Source organism: Nuphar pumila, chromosome 5, assembly GCF_984573655.1.
Source record: "Nuphar pumila chromosome 5, dmNupPumi1.hap1.1, whole genome shotgun sequence".
In the NCBI taxonomy this organism is placed as follows: Eukaryota; Viridiplantae; Streptophyta; class Magnoliopsida; order Nymphaeales; family Nymphaeaceae; genus Nuphar; species Nuphar pumila.
Window position 1 is genome coordinate 27,217,748 of NC_143253.1, and position 17,845 is coordinate 27,235,592.

The 17,845-nt window shown below is 37.7% G+C and overlaps 1 protein-coding gene and 1 pseudogene across 1 annotated transcript; one reads left to right on the forward strand and one right to left on the reverse strand.

Moving 5' to 3' along the window:
• The first annotated feature begins 6,588 nt into the window (after positions 1–6,588).
• LOC149837213 (protein DMP3 pseudogene) lies at positions 6,589–7,293 on the forward strand (annotated as a pseudogene).
• A 5,667-nt stretch (positions 7,294–12,960) lies between these two features.
• Positions 12,961–13,587, reverse strand: LOC149837214 (uncharacterized). The gene has a single exon (XM_090007993.1). The coding sequence runs from the start codon at positions 13,585–13,587 to the stop codon at positions 12,961–12,963; it is 627 nt and encodes a 208-aa protein (XP_089864119.1).
• Between the last annotated feature and the right edge of the window lie 4,258 nt (positions 13,588–17,845).

Consider the following 17,845-nt stretch of genomic DNA (forward strand, 5'->3'; position numbering starts at 1 on the left):
ATTTAACCATGCAGGAAGCAGAAAAAGGAGGCATTGTGCCTTACAAAGATATGTTTATTGAAAGACATAAACATAAGAGCATGAGAGAGTTCATATCAGAGAAGGCGAGAGCGACAATGGTATGTATTTATTGTATTAATAAATATTATAATATACAAGTTACCATGAATATTGTAATTCTTAATTATTAATCCATACTGTAATTATTACTTTGTAGGAGTCATACGAGCAACAGATGCTAGAGCGATATGGCAATGACTCCACTCAGCATCCACTTTTTGATCCTGCAGTATGTGTGACTGCAACCGGTGAACCCAAAAAGGGTTGTGTATTCATGTGTGGGAGTAATATGAATACCACACCAGTCGTTGCCACCTCCAGCTAGGGCTCTCAGAGTTCTCCCGCCAGCATCAATTCCAAGCGTCTGATTGACACGGCTAATTCTTGGGATGGTGTCTGCTAGCTTGTTAAAGACACAATGCATGACTATTTACATGAAGCAATTTTTGACGTTGTCCGTAATGAGTTGTGCAGTTCTTTTCGGGATAGGGGAACTTTGTTTGTAGGTGCCTATCCGGTTTGAAAGTTTCATGTCATTTTATTTCATGTTGTTAGATTTCAAGCTAGTATATCCATGATTTCATCATATATGAGCATGATTTCATCACTATAAAAATTTTTGACTGCCTTATAACACATATATGCATGATTGAATCACTATGAAAGTTTTTTGACAACATTAGAATACATATATACTTGATCGAAGCACTATGAGAGTTTTTTTACAACAATAGAACACATATAAGCATAATTTTATCACTATAAAAGTTTTTGATTGCCTTATAACACATATATGCAAGATTGAATCACTATGAAAGTTTTTTTACAACATTAGAACATATATAAGCATGATTCCATCACTATAAAAGTTTTTTGACTGCCTTATAACACATATATGCATGATTGAGTCACTATGAAAGTTTTTTGACAACCTTTGAACACATATATGCATGATTGAATCACTATGAGAATTTTTTGACAACATTAGAACACATATAAGCACAATTTCATCACTATGAATTTTTTTGACAACCTTCAAACACAAATATGCATGCTTGACACACTTTGAGAGTTATTTGACAACATTAGAACACATATAAGCATGATTTCATCACTATGAAAGTTTTTGATAGCCTTATAACACATATATGCATGATTGAATCACTATGAAAGTTTTTTGACAACATTAGAACACATATAAGCATGATTCCATCACTATGAAAGTTTTTTTACTACCTTATAACACATATATGCATGATTGAATCACTATAAAAGTTTTTTGACAACCTTACAATACATATATGCATGATCGAATCACTATGAGAGTTTGTTGACAACATTAGAACACATATAAGCATGATTTCATCACTATGAAAGTTTTTGAACAACCTTAGAACACAAATATGCATGCTTGAGGCACTTTAAGAGTTTTTTGACAACATTAGAACACATATAAGCATGATTTCATCACTATGAAAGTTTTTGACTGCCTTATAACACATATATGCATGATTAAATCACTATAAAAGTTTTTTGACAACATTAGAACACATATAAGCATGATTCCATCACTATAAAAGTTTTTTGACTACCTTATAACACATATATGCATGATTGAATCACTATGAAAGTTTTTTGACAACCTTTGAACACATATATGCATGATTGAATCACTATGAGAGTTTTTGACAACATTAGAACACATATAAGCATGATTTTATCACTATAAAAGTTTTTGACAACCTTAGAACACAAATATGCATGCTTGAAGCACTATAAGAGTTTTTTGACAACATTAGAACACATATAAGCATGATTTCATCACTATGAAAGTTTTTGACTGCCTTATAACACATATACGCATGATTGCATCATTATGAAAGTTTTTTGACAACATTAGAACACATATAAGGATGATTCCATCACTATGAAAGTTTTTTGACTGCCTTATAACACATATATGCATGTTTGAATCACTATGAAAGTTTTTTGACATCCTTAAAACACATATATATGCATGATTGAATCACTATGAAAGTTTTTTGACAACCTTAGAACACATATATAGGCACGATTTCATCACTATGAAATTGTTTGACTGCCTTAGAACATATATATGCATGCTTGAATCACTATGAAAGTTTTTTGACAACCTTAGAAAACATATATGTATAATTGAATCACTATGAGAGTTTTTTGACAGCATTAGAACACATATAAGCATGATTGTGATACAAAAGACATTTATTTGGCAGCCTTATAACACATATATGCATGCTTGAATCACTATGATATTTTTTTGACAACCTTAGAACATATATTTACATGATTGAATCACTATGAATTTTTTTTGGTCACCCTTAGAACGCATATCTGAATTCTGTTAATGTCCTTCACTTTATTGCTAGTTAGTCTATGTGTAATTCATTCATGTTACTTTGATGGTCTTAGATTTGGTGCATTGCGTATAATTTATTTCATTATATTTTGTTTATCAATACTAACCTTTATTTTTTCTTGTAGGATGCTGGAGATAATCAGCGTAGAGGAGCTGATGGAGGCATAGATGAATGACCAGATCGAGACAATAAAGAAGATGATGCTCAGAATCTTGGCAATGATTAGATTCATGTGTTGAATTTCTTGTACTTTCTTGTTGTTTCAAAAGAAATTCTTTGTAAATGTTCATTTGTAAATAATGAGAACTTGGCCAGGATTATAGTGGATCGCTAAATATATTTTTTATGTGTACTTTATTTTTTATACACAATATATATAAATTGTATAACGAGAAAAATTTTCTCGATATTTATATTTCAAACTAATTTTCTTTTTTATTTTTTATGACACATTAGCGATGGATATTATCCATCACTAATTAGTATCAGCCTCCAATTTAGCGACAGATTGGGGATGGATATTTATCCATTAGAAAACTGAATCAGGCGATGTTTTGCGATGGATTGTAATCCGTCTCATTTCCATCGCTATATTAGCGACAGAATTAGCGATGTATGTGTATCTGTCATAAAACCAAATCTCTATGAATTAACGATGAGCTTGCGACGAATCATGGCATTCTTTAATTCATTGCAAATTAGCGACAGATATTTTTTGTCGCTAATTAGCGATTAAAAAATTACGATGAAAGTTATTCATCACTAACCTGTCGCTAAATTGTTCAGCGATGGATTAACGACGGATTACGACCATTGCTAATCCACAAATTTCTTGTAGTGTAGGCTTCTAAATAATCCTATTAATTATAACATGTGAGCAGGTTTTTGTAAGGATTCAAAAATCAATGGTTAAGAACTTTTATAATTTTTAAAGCCTATAAAATCCTTTTTTTATAAAAAAACAACATTCATATAGTCGTAGCAAATTAGATCATGTTGAACGCTTATGTGAGGTCTGATTTATCAAAAATGGCTTTGAGTATTGCAAATCAATACCGTCCACTCCGTGTACATGGTGAGAAGGAACCAATATATATATATATATATATATGAATCTATTCATTGATATTTATATATAAGGGGGTCTGTCCAGCCAAGATGGCTTTCTTCTCTAATGCTTGAATATCTTATCAATAAGACCTCATATATTTGTTTCGTATAATTTATTTAGTAAGAAATATGTTTTACACAAAGACTTTACGACATATAGACATGTTTTTAAAAACTTGAACAATCAAAACTTTACAAAACAAAGTATTGTGGGTGCGTTTGAATTTTAGCACTTTAAAAAATGCATCTAAACATCAAAAATTCATAATCCAAAACATGTCGCTCATTTAATTAATGATAAAAATCCAATACTTAAAGTTGGATCAATGAAAAACTTGATGGTTAGATAAGAAACTTTTAACGCTTTAAAAAATGCATTTAAACATAAAAAAGGTTCATTTATTGAATGATAAAACTCCAATATGTAAAGTTGGAACACTGAAAAACTGGATTTTGGACCTTTCTTTGGTTGGGCAGATCCCTTATATATATTCAATGCTGCACTTGGCCGAGCACATCATATGCCACAAAACTGAATCTTTCAATAATATAACATCTTTTTATCCAATGGAAAAACGTCATAGAAAAAGATCATTTGGATTTTGTTGATTAAAGTTAAGCCAGTAAAGTAGAAAACAGACATCACGATTGGGTATGCAAGTGCAGCTAAGCATGGGAAGGCTGGGCATATGGACATAACGCGCCATCAACGGGAACATGGGATGAGTAATGACATGGTATGCCTAATCGGATTAAACTAAATGATCAAGGTATTAAGTCCACTAATTTACACTTAATGGGCATTATTTATTGTTGATTTTTTTTCCTTCTTGTTATGAGTGAAAATAAATAAGTCAGTTCAGTTATATCCATAAGATAAATGGAGAACTTGAGGTTGCAATGTGTTGGGGGTGAGGGAGGATCAGGTGCAATGTGATTGCATACTTTTAGTATACTGCTGGACCTGACCATCCACCATCTTTGAGATACAGCCTATCAGTCAGCCACACACTTAACCCATCTCAATTCGGTTGGTGTGGATTAAGTAAAATTAAATTGGGCTGGACTAGGAAGAATGTTATTGCATTTTGAAAGGCAAGCTGGGGTTAGGCAGAACCTTTACCAGTTATACAACTATACCATTCGGTTTTGAACCTGCAACGTTCCCACACAAGGTGACGTGCACTAGCTGCCCCTACCAGACGAGGGGAGCCCCGTTGTTTCCTGTTTCCCTGTCATGGATCTGTGGTTTCCCACCACTAGTCACATATATGCACACGAGATTTAGTCGGCGTATCCCCGGCAATACGACTTAACGTGTACGGCTTTTATTTTTTTATCATTTCTTAAATTTTTGAATATTTTTTAATGGTATTATAATTATTAAAAAGTTTTTTATACATTAAAATATCATAAATATATATTGATTAATTAAAAATTAAAAAACAGCCTCCTTTTATTCCGTTTTTTCAAGAAAATCTGTGCACATGTTGAACTCGTGTCGTGTCACAGCCCGTAAAGTAGGAATTGACAATTTTCCCAAGTCTACAAATGAATAAAAAAAGGTGTATACATGCAGGATTTGTTCTCTCAAAATTTTGGTTTTCTTTAATCTCACGCTTTGCGTTAGGTACAAATTTGTTATGCTTTAAAATCACCACCCTCGGATGGCTTTCATGACCACCGCAAACAGTGGGACCCACCACAAAGCGCTGCCGTCATCGTTAGACAAAGATAAGGCCATGGACGACGGTGATTTCAAAGTACAAGAAAAATTGACTTTTGGCATATCACCTGGTCTCACCCACACCAACAGCCACACCCACACCCACACCCACACCCACACCTGCTTGGCCTAAAGTCCAAACCCCATCTTTTAGTTGAAATATGGGGCCCCGATGAGATCGGATCAGGTCCAAAGAGCCTTGGACAGAAACACAATCTAAGTCACCTGGATGTGGTTCATCATGAAAATGAACGGCATCTATAAGAACCTACTCAAAGACCCTGTTTTGGACGATTTCTAGCTGTCCATTTTTGTGTCATGCATGCCGCTCATCAGCAAATTGAAGGGCATCAGAAATATTTTGGGGGCCTATCTAGGTAAATACCATCCTTTTAAATGAGTCTTTGGTGTCGTCCATCTCCATGATCAACGGCATCCAAGGAGTCTTGGATAGTTTTCTGTCCGACGCTCCTTGAACCTGATCCTCTCTCCAGAATTAATTTCAATCCCCCACTTTCACAGAAACAGCCAACCAAAGATTAGTACGCCTTAAACTCTACTTCACCCTCCACAAAAAAAAAAGATAATTATGCACGTGTTCCACTATTATAATGTGGACATCAGACTTGACCAATGTTGTCAGGACGGGTATATGCCGATACGTATTCTATCGGAAGAAAGTCGATACGCTTTACCCTTGAATCGGTTATACTTAAAATTTAACACGTGTCACACTTCCTGATTGACACATAATATTTTTCAATTACTTTTTTTTATCGATTCAGAACGATTTACTTGAGTATCGCTATCAGCCGAATTCACCTGAATCGTTGAACAAACGATACAGAGCCGATACCGATACTGACAACATTGGACTTTGACACATTCTGGTCTTTCATAATAAAGTATATTACTCGAATACGCAAACAACCGTTATCCTGAAAAACCAAAACTGGAATACGCATCTGACTTGTGCCTGAAGAAACACCGCCCTGTATTAATACTCCTCGTCCCCCTCCCCTCCCCTGCTTGCTCAACATCCACAGCTGGAAATCTTGGCTCTCCATCCACTCCAACACATTTTCCATACAACTTTTTCCTTTCTGTAACGAGGCGAGACCACCGATTGGTTTGGACGTCCCGGACTTGTCATCGGCGGGGAGAGGTGTCACGTTGATCGTAACCCTGTTTCAGTATTTGCTGTGTAATAATCAACAAGTGCTCAATCAAATTGTACTTGCGTGCTCAATTTCATAAGGTTGTTCATCTTTGCATACAAATTTGTAAGTAGTTATGGGAGAAACTAAGATTCATATCCCACCACCACTTGAGGTAGAACGCCTCAATCCTACAACAGTAGCACCAGCAAGTTATCCATTGAAGACGCCTCCTGCAACTCCATTGATATCGCCGCCACCGGCTGCTTTCCCCCACTTGGTTGGCAACCACTCGGTGGTGATCGACAAGACGCTTGCGAGCGCCGCCAACCTCATTAAGCTCCTCCCAAGTGGCACCCTCCTGGCCTTCCAAGCTCTCTCTGGATCCTTCACCAACAATGGCATCTGCACCTCTGCCAACCGATACTTGACATTCATGCTTATTTCTGTGTGCACCATCTCCTGCATCTTCTTCTCCTTTACTGACAGTTTTAAAGGAAGAGATGGGAAGGTTTACTTTGGGATCGCCACTACCAAGGGACTCTTGATCTTCAATTATGAGGAGAAAGAGCATGACGATGCAAGGAATTGGAGGCTCAGGGATTTGTCGAAGTACAGGGTCCGATGGGTGGATTACGTCCACTCCTTCTTCTCCGTGCTCGTGTTCATGACTATTGCGATCAGCGACTCCAACGTCCAGGATTGCTTCTTCTCCGAGAGTGATCCCAACAACCACGCTCTCCTGGTGAACTTGCCACTAGGCACTGGTTTTTTATCCAGCATGGTGTTTTTGATCTTCCCAACGTCTCGCAGGGGAATTGGTTATTCTGATTCTCATTGAGGATGGCAATGTAAAAAAAATCACGGAATTGTTCAGAGATCATTCTTTCATTTGTTAATAGATAAAAAGCCTTCTATTGTAGCTATCTTGTTCATTAAATAAGTAATGAAATATTAATCGAACTAGAGGTGTGGCGTTTAGAATGAGTTAATATAAATAATGTGTTAAATTAGTAAACCTCTACATGAATAACGAAATAGATGTCTTTGAAAAGAATAACGAAGTAGATGCATGCTAGAGTGGAACATCTACATAGCAAAGACACTATGTAGACATCTACGTCACAGAAGACACACGGACTTAAGCGAGTTCGAATCACTGTTGGATCATGATATGGATCATGTGTGACCAAATGGGTCTCACTTGAAATCCAATGACCCACTTGAGTAGTGGGTCATTGAGATATGCACCAACATGATAATGGTGGAGCCCATTACATATATATTGGATTCCCAGCAAGTTTGGAAATCCAATGAAACAGTTATGGCTGAATAATGGCCACCGAGGAGAGGTTAAATTCTTCAGCCCCTGCCTCTGTAGAATCACTAAAGAGGTCTCAATATTCTTATTGAGGATCCCCCACTGAAAAAGGCCATTAATCACTTCTCACTCCTCTTCTTCTCGATGCACACCTCGATCCTAGATCTATCTATGGTATCAGAGCCTCGTTCCATGTGCACAGATCATCTATACCAATCATCGCTTGGAGCTGTCGATCGACGCAGAGAAAGTTGGAGTTGCCAGAGGCCAACTTTAATGTCAGCATAAGGGGCAAGTGGTCACCAGTTCCCTGCATTCCTGACTTCAATGCCTCTGTGGGTCAATGTCCGCAGAGACATTGCTCACATAGATCTTCCTCTGCGTGTACTCGAAGATCGAAGGCGCCACTGGCATCAGCTCTGCCAAGGCGAGCTGGCAAGTCATGCCAGTTACCTCAAAAACTTACCAGAGATACTTTTCTGACTGCTCAAAGGTCCATATGTATATGAAATTGCAAAGCATCAAAAGGCCATTCCATTAAATGCCTTTTTATTGTAAAAAAAAATTAAAAAGCAAACCTCGAGAGGAGAGGATCACTGAGGAGCTCGACGTCTGGCCAGTGATCGGTCTACGGGCGAAGCTCCAAACCAAGCATTGGGGCCACATTGGGTCGAGCTATGGCAAGAAAGGGAAGTTCGACTTGCATATCCCGTCCATCGACCCTCTAAGCGATGGCGCGAGCGAGGCCACACAGATCTACTGTGAGCTTGTTTGCCTCAGCACATGGATGAAGGTGTTGGACATTGATGGTGTGCTCGGGATTGACTATGAAGGTTGGTTGTCGAAGACGTCAGACATGTCCGTCTAATACAACCTTGAGGAAGCCCTACTATTTATTCTTGTTGTACGTGCCATTCTCTTTTGATGGGTTCCTCAACTTTGAAAGGGGGCAGGTCTGGTCTCTTCTTCGATGGACTCGATGAAGAGGAGCTCGACGAGGTCATTCTGGGATCGCTGGGTGCAGTAGAGGTATTATGGTCGGTTTCCTCTCCATCTGTCGACTAGAATGTCGATAAGTGCTCCTTCGAGCTTTGTTAGCCTTCTCGTAAAGAACAAAAAACTCTTAGGGTTTCCCCCTTTTACAAAAGGGGCAAAACTAGAGAATAAGTCTAAATAAAAAAGGGGGGGGGGATGAGGGTGATGGCCATCGCCCTCTGCCTTCTCTGGGAGATTCAATAGGGCTACCAGAGAGAGGTACTATAATGTTGTCTCTCATCGATTTGCTCAGTGCCTCCAAACCTTTGTCATCTCGGTGAACTACCGTCCCGCACCAGAGCACTATTTTCTGACGACCTACGACAATGTTGAAGTGGTGCTCTGATGGATCTCAACACCATATCTCAGAAGGATACAATCTAAAATTACTTTTCTAGTATTTGGGCTAAAATAGTTCACTTCATCTTAAGAAAGATGTCAAGGACTTTTTTGTTATCACCTTTAATCGAATGCGCTATGTTAGTAGGTAGAGTTCTAAAGTGCACTTGTAGGAAAAAGACCACGAGTGGAATGGATTTCAGGTGGGCTAGATATATTGCACCCAAGCTGATGAGGTGGTGGACCCACAAGGAAGGTGTCTCGAATGTTTTAGAATCACAGGTTTATAGCTAGCTGTGCAAAGGCATCAGATATAGGTCAATCGTGCTCAATATAAATCTCAATCTATCTCATTATCCCTTCACTCGAACTACCAAGGCAATGATTCAGTGGAAATTGGAAATAACACAGGTTTGAAAATATCTCATATTGGTAGTTTAATTTTTCTCTTCTAAAATTTTAAAATTTTCATTAAATGATATTTTACATGTGACTAACATGACTAAGAAGTTGCTTTATGTGAAAAGATTTACCCAAGACAACTAAGTAGTGTTCGAGTTTCATCCAACCTTTTATTGCATCAGAGATGCTAAGAGTGGAAAAGAGCTTCGTGGGAAGGTGAAAGTGTTGGATGTAGGAAGAAGAGAAGAGGAAATTCAAATAAAGAAAACTTTGTGGACAACTCATTTATGGAGTGTGTTTGGACTTTGATGATGTTGAATAGTCCTATATTGAAGAATCTCAAGAAAGTTGTGGGCTTTATAACCTACATGGAGATTCTAATACTTGTTCCAAAGAACAAGGGAGTAGGATGACTACCACACACATACGCGCGCCCGCCCACCGCATCGTGCTGTGCCGAGTCGGGTACCCAAGACATATTCATTCTAAGTTCAATGTTCTTTTTATCCCGCATTACTATTTTTTATTTGGAATAAAATAAAGAGAAAAAACAGAATGGATAATGGATCGATCCGTTGGATCGAATGGTAATGGGTCTATTCCACGTCTTTTGTAGCCGTTCAGTGGTTATAAAAGGGCGTGGTTAGAGGGCTACCGCAGATATTCACAGAACGTGAAAGGTTTCTGCTTTTCCTTTGTCGCTCTCTCTCCTATGTTTTCCCAGAAAGGGGTTTTCTGCAACAGCGGTTTCGAGAGGTTGTCTTCGAAGAACGATCTATCATCGGAGTGCACCGATTCGGATCACTGAGGCTATTGTATCCTGAGGGAAGGACGTCGGACCCTTTTTTGTATAATATGTGGGGGCAAATCTTCTCTAAGGGGAGTATTTTCATACACCTTAACCTGTTACATAGTATTAACATGTTACTATTGTTTTTATTATGTTCTGTGTATCTATTTGGTCCTTTGTTTTTGTCTGAATTTTGGTATAATATGAAAATCGACATGTCTGCTCCCTGTTTTCGTTTTGATCAACTGTTAATCATGTTTATTATGTTAATACCTATTCGGATTTATATCATGATATTGATTGTGAAACAATGTGATCTAAAATATGATCTAACAGAAAGATGGACCTTATTCAGTTGATTTTTCAAATAGTAGTAGTAAGATAGCTTTTATTGGTGAAAAAAACTACTATTGATAAATGGCATGAAAGACTTGGACATGCTAGTTTAAAAATAGTTCTTAAAGTTATTAATTGTTTTGGTTTGTCTTTTGAAAATAATGGTTTTCATGTGTGCTCTGCTTGTGAAATTGGAAAGCAACATAAGCAACATTTTTCTTGAGATTATATTTTTTGATATTTGGGAGCTAGCCCCAGTCTTGGGTGTGAGTGATCCTAGAAATTATGTGATTTTTGTTAATGGGTTTTCTAAATATACTTGGCTTTTCTTGTTGACAAATAAATCAGATGTTTTCAATGTTTTTCAAAAAATTAAAGTTCTTGTTGAAAATCTTGTTTGAAAAAAAAAAAAATATTTGCATATTGATAGAGGAGGCGAATTCAAGGCTTTAGATTCCTTTTTGAAGGAGTCTGGTATTGGCCATCGAGTGACTTGTCTGCACATGCATGTTTAACTCATATGGCTCAAGCTGGTATCTCGCAAAAATTTTTGACATATGCCTTTGTTGCAGCTGTCTATCTATAACTAGACTTACAACACCAAATTTGAGTTTTAAATGTTCTCGTGAAGTCTTTTCTAAAAAATGACCTTACAATAAGTTTTTGAAAACTTTTGGTTGTTCTTGTTATCCAAATCTTAGGCCATATCGATCCCACAAGTTGGTTTTTTCGATCCAAGCTTCATGTTTCCATGAGATATAGCAACAGTCACCATGGGTATATTTGTTTAGAACCTATGACACAAGATAGTTATCTCAAGAGACATTACTTTTGATGAGAGCAACTTTCCCATGAGCACTACTATAAAACCTAAGAGCCAAAGTAAATACCTTATTGTTGTGACACCTATTCCTATATGTGTGTCCACCAGTCCCAGTGCTCCTATTACTGTGAACCCAAACCTTCCTCATGAACCATCCTCAGCTAGTCAAGAAATAACACGAGAACCATCTCCATAGAGCCCATCTGAATCACCAAGTATTAATCTGCTTCTTCACCATCGACCTTTACTAGAAATTCCCGTTGCTTCCTAGTCTTCTACAATTCTTTAAAGAACACATCATATGATTACATGTGCTCAAGATGGGGACACTGAAACCTAGACTTTATATAGCTTCAAAGTATCATTTACTTGTTGCTTTCTTGATTAAGCTTATTTGAGACCAAGAAAAAAATTCATATAAATAGGCCTCTCAAGATCCCAAGTGAAAACATGCCATGAATGAGGAGTTTGTTGCCCTAATAAGAAAAAAGACTTGGTCTCTTGTCTCACCAAATAGCTCTCAAAATCATGTAGAGTACTAGTAGGGTCTACAAGATAAAAAGAAAATCTGATGGTTTCCTTGAGCAATATAAATCTTGTTTAGTTGCTTAGGGATTTCATCACAAAGGCATTATTTTTTCTAACTTTCAGTCTCGTCAAACCAACCACCATTTGTATAGTTCTTTCGATAGCTCTTGGATTTGGGTGGCCAATAAGAATATTGGATGTCAATAATGTTTTTCTCAATGAAACTCTAGAAGCGGATGTGTACATGGTTAAATTAATGGGTTTTAAAAATTCATAGATTGGACGGGGTTTTATTAGCTCAAAGATAGATCCTTCTTTGTTTGTATTCAGAAAAGATGGGTTACAAATATATATATATATATATATATATATATATATATATATATATATATATATATATATATATATATATATATATTCTACTTTGTTGATGATATTTTGGTGACTAGAAATTATTATTCTTTAGTTCCAAATATTGTCGGCTCTATTGAAAAAAAATTGCTCTTAAGGATCTTGGTTAACTACATTTTTTTTATAGAAGTTTATTTTTCTCAAGCCCTCTTTTTGTCATACACTACAAGAAAAACAGTAATTAGCGACGTAAATTTGCGACAAATTTTTTTCATCGCTAATTTGTGACAGATTAGCGAGAGAAAACCATTTGTTGCTAAAATGCGAAATATTTATGAAATTAGTGACAAAAAAACATCTGCTGCTAAGTCGGTGCTAAATAGCAACGAGCTTAGCGACAAAAAAAATCTGCCATAACTTAGCGATGGATTTGTGATAGATTTTTTCTGTCATAAATACATCGCTATTTAGCGATTAATTTACGACAAAATAAATTCGTCGTGAATCAGTCACTGTTTTTCGATAAAAAAAATAGCCCTATCTAGGGCGGGAAATTCTCCCTCTCCTCTCTTTCTCTCTCCGATTACCCCCAAATCGGCTTCAACTGCCCATTGAAGACCACCCTCTGATTCTCCCAGAACTTCCATGCCAACCTCTTCACCACCAGCATCGACTTGCCATCCACCCTCACTACTAGCTTGGATTCCTTCCCTTCCCCGCCGCTGCACTCGATCCCGATCTCGTGCTCGCGGTCGGTGCGACCGAAGTGGGCGGTGGTGGCATAATTGCGGCGGCCGAAGACGTGCTCCTGCCGTGAGACGAGCACGGCCAGGGAGGCATCTCCTCTGGGGAGCTCATCCCCCTTGGCGTGGCAGAGTGCCTCGTCGGGGAGGTCGCCGAAGAGGAGTGCCACCCTGTCGGCGGCGACCACGCAGAGGTAGAAGTTCTTGGTGGGCTCAGGGTCGTGGTCGAAGTGGGCTTGAGCGAAGCTCCAGAAGAGCTTGGTGTGGCCCAGGGATCTGAAGCCGCGCTTGGGGCAGAAGAGGTAAAGAGGGGAAGGCGAGGAGATGTCGATGGTGCAGGCAGAGCCATCGAGGTGGACAATGAGGGAGTGGCCAAGGAGGGTCCTGGACCAGGTGAGGGTGAGGAGGGCAAGGTGGCCTCCCACCTCCTCCAGGTGGTAGATGCAGGTGATGAGGTTCTGGGACATGTTGTTGCTGCTCCCCTTGCTAGATGTGGGTTGAGCAGAGTTTGCTGGTTGTGGGGTGAAACACGATGGAGAGAAGGATTGGATCATCTCTTCCTTTTTTTTATCTTGCTCTTGTAGGTCACCCGGTGAGCTGGTATCCACTGTCCATGACTCTGCAGTTCTCTGTCAAGTGGGACAACAAGAGGAAAGGGCTACTACACACCTTCGCTTAATGTCTTGAGGTGTGTTGAGGATTTAAATGTTCTCTTTTGAATTTGTTCAAAAATTTTGTTATGCTACAAACAGTGACCCATCATGCACCTCTGTTTCGTTATCTAAAATTGCTATCTTAATCCTATATATTTTGGATATTCCTTGCTTTTTTTTATCTAAACCTGTCATTAGGAGCATACATGTGTGTGCATTGGTTAAGCTTGAGTGTACAATATTCTGTAGTAGAAATTCGCAGGTGCAAGCTTTATCTTGAACCAAAAACAGTTTTAAAGTTCATTAACTATTATGAGACTTCTGATATATTTGCTTACAATTTGTGGATTCAATGTTTAATGGCATAAGTTTTGTTGTTGATTGCAGCGAGATATACTACACCTGACAGTCTGAAAGATTACCTAAAATAGGATCGTCATTGATTTAGTACAGAATCATCTTCTGCCACTGATATGTTTCATGTGTTGCAGACATAGATGAGTGCAATGTAACAGAAAACAAGCCTTGTGCTCCTAATGCTCATTGCCAGAATACGATCCCCCGATTTAAATGCTCTTGCCCTTTTGGAAGCACGGGAGATGGTACAAGTAATGGATCTGGTTGCAGGAAGACTGTTCTAGTAATAGAAGGTGTTGTAGGTAAGTTGAACCATCCCTAATAACGAAACATATTGTCCTCATGCTTTCCAGGTCTAGGGTCCAACTTGTTTTCTTGTGTTGTTGATTGCTCTGTTACTACTGTGAGTCTGCTATTTTTGTTTACATGTGGCATATGGGCTTATTGGTTTGTGAAGAAAAGGCGACTCATCATGCTCAAAGAGGAGTATTTCAAACAAAATGGAGGTCTTTTGCTATATCAACAAATGCCTGCTCCACATGGTCCCACACATTCAAGAATTTTCTCAGCAGAAGAGCTTTAAAAAGCAACCAACAACTACCATGAAAGCAGGGTACTCGGCAGAGGTGGATATGGTACAGTATATAAAGGAGTTATGCAAGACAGCACTGTGGTTGCCATTAAAAAGAAACTTTAAGATGCACTTTTTTTTATAATAGAAGAGTAGTCCCTGGTGACCGTAACATATGATTCCTTGATATTTGAAAGAAAAATGCAATTGTAACTTGTAGAAGAGTAGTCCCTGGGCTCCAGTGGTGCAGGTTAACTTGTAGAAGAGTAGTCCCTGGGCTCCATAGATGAGTGCACTCCTCAAAGCTGCTCACCCTACTTGGAGTATTGATGCCATTAAGTCAGCTCTAATGACAACATGTATTACTGTTTTCAAGAGTAATTAATGAAGGATGAAGCTTTATATAAAAATCTCATATGTTGCATGTATTCCTAACCATTAACATTATTCATATCAGCCACAGAGTCTAGTCCTCCTTGATAAGCTATTGCATCCCAACTTTCGTGATTGATCTAATAATTTAATTACAATTGTTGCATCCCTTTATTTCTAAAGGCAGTTCTTTACTAGAAAAATCCAAATCCATTGAACATCAATAAATTTCAAAATTCAGTATCATTTGATTTGTTTTTTGTTCTTTACTTTTTTACAGTTCGGTCAGAAGAGGAACATTTTTTGCTTTTTGGAAGTGCTGATGGGGCTATTGTTGTGTGGGTAGTATTTCTTAAAGACATGAGGGTAATTGCTTAGATCTTTTCACAAACATGTTGAATTTTGAGTTTGTTTTTCACATTTAGATATTGTCATAGTACTTGAATGCATAATTTAAAAGGAAAGAATATGATTGGCAAGTTGCACCTGCTTCAGTCCAACTTTGCTACTCACTGTTAGGATATTTGTCATAATCAAGTATTGAAAATTTACTTGAAAATTGTAGACACTCTTGTTTTTAGTGTGTCTAGAATGGGTACTTTTTAAAATTCAGTGGTAATCTCTGTTAGTCAAAACCTTTTTGTCAAAGCAAATACAAATGTAAAAGTGAAATAGGAAATGAGAACAAAGCTAATGTCTAAGACCCTTGAAAGAATTGTATAACAAGAAAATTGTTTTTTATACTTTGTTTTTTATAAGCAGGTTATATGAATTGTATAATGAGAAATGTATTTAAAAAAAAATTATTTTTTTTTAAAATTAGCGACGGATATAATCCGTCGCTAAGCCGTTGCCAATTTCAATCAGGCGATGCTTTGCGACGAACTTTAGTCTATCGCTAATTCGTCGCTAACTTGCCGACCGAAAGTTAGCGGCGGATTATATCCAGATATATTTCATCGTTACGTCTTTGCTAATTAGCGACAGATTTGCGACGGACATTGTCTGTCATCAATCCATCGCTAATTAGCGACAGATTGGCTATATACAATGTTCATTGCAATTTAGCGACTAGGATTATGCGGCGGATGCTATCCGCCGTGAATCCGTCGCTAAACGCGTTAGCGACGGATAGCGTCCGTCACTAACTAGCATTTTTTTTATAGTGATAGACCTTATTGAAAAATTTTAAAACTCAAAATAATCATTACACTCACACAAAGATGCATTAACTATTTTCACTCTACACATTTTTGGTGAGTTGGGGTACTACTTATACACTTCAGAGTCTTTACAATTTTATGAGACTCTATTTAAGGCATGGAATATTTGATTGCCATGGTTTACAAAATCGTGAAGCACAGGAATAGCATTTTCTTTCACATGGTAAGTGGATTGCACTTTCTGGTTTGGGCTAAGATTCTGCCTCCTATGAGTTTCCTTCTTAAACATGCCACTCAGGAGAGATTTCCTTTTATCATGGCTGCATAACAAGTTGCATTGATCTTTCCTTTCTCTTTCCAACTTCATTTTATTTCCTTTGTGATTGCCTTGACTGCTAACACCACTTGCCATATTACCTGTCTGAATGCATTCACTGCCAACATTACTGGACATACCTTTCTGTTTGCCTTGACCAAACACCACTTTCCATATCACAACCTCTCAATTCCAGCTGCCTCTCTTGAGGATTGACCTTGATCAGGTTGCCATTGGGCTGGGTTTCAACACTTTCCTTAACATCCCCCCTCAAGCCAATCGCTAGTTGTGCCCTGCTAGAGCTTTAGTAAGAATGTAAGCTCTAAAAGGTGCGATTCGGATGAGCGAGAAGAGTGGACCAGCTGGTGCCCTCCATGAAGGGAGGCAGTTGAGCAGTATCCTAGTCTGAAAACAAATGTCGAGTTTCAAACTAGGGACCCCACCGTGCACCAGTCTAAGGGAACACAATTTTATTAAGAAAAGAAAAAGTGCATGAAAGGTTCAGTCATATGCCATATTATCAGACCACATTTCCTACTCACAATGGGTTTTTTTGTCATTTTTTCCTATAAATCACATTTCCTACTCAATGGTCTAACCCAACAAATTGACCATGATGAGCACGCCTACGCTGTAAGATTCAGTTAAAATAACTTGCATTGTGAGATCTCGGGTTCATTATATGAGACAGATATTGATTGAGGGTACGGACAGTCTCAATCTTTCTTTTTGTTTTTTCACACTTTTTTTTTGGAATCTAGCCTTACAGATACGATCTATATGGTATAACATGTGAGCAGATTTTTATAAGGATTCAAAAATCATTTTTTAAAGCTTATAAAATCGTGTTTTTTGTCAAAAAAAAAACATGACTCAAACAGTCCCAACACTTATGAAAGGTCTGTTGTCATAAATGGCTTGGATAATACCGTCCACACCAAGAAAGAACCAATTCATTCATATATATATATATATATATAAAGAGAAACATTTAACTAAAGGAAGGTCCAACACTACAAGAAAAACGTGTATTAGCAACAGACATTTGCGATGAATTTTTTCAATCGCAAATGTGTGACGGATTAGCGAGAGAAAACTATTCATCGCTAACATTCGAAATATTTACAAAATTAGCGACGAAAATATCTCCCTCGTAATTCCGTCGCTAATGAATGACGGATTAGCGACAGATTTTTTTTTTGTCGTCAAACACTACAAGAAAAATGCTAATTAGCGACAAAATTAGCGAGAGAATTATTCCATAGCTAATCTATCGCTACATAGCGACGAAAT

What these genes read in the sequence shown, in the direction of transcription:
- LOC149837214 (XM_090007993.1), bottom strand. Translation starts at nt 13,587, where the DNA reads ATGTCCCAGAACCTCATCACCTGCATCTACCACCTGGAGGAGGTGGGA.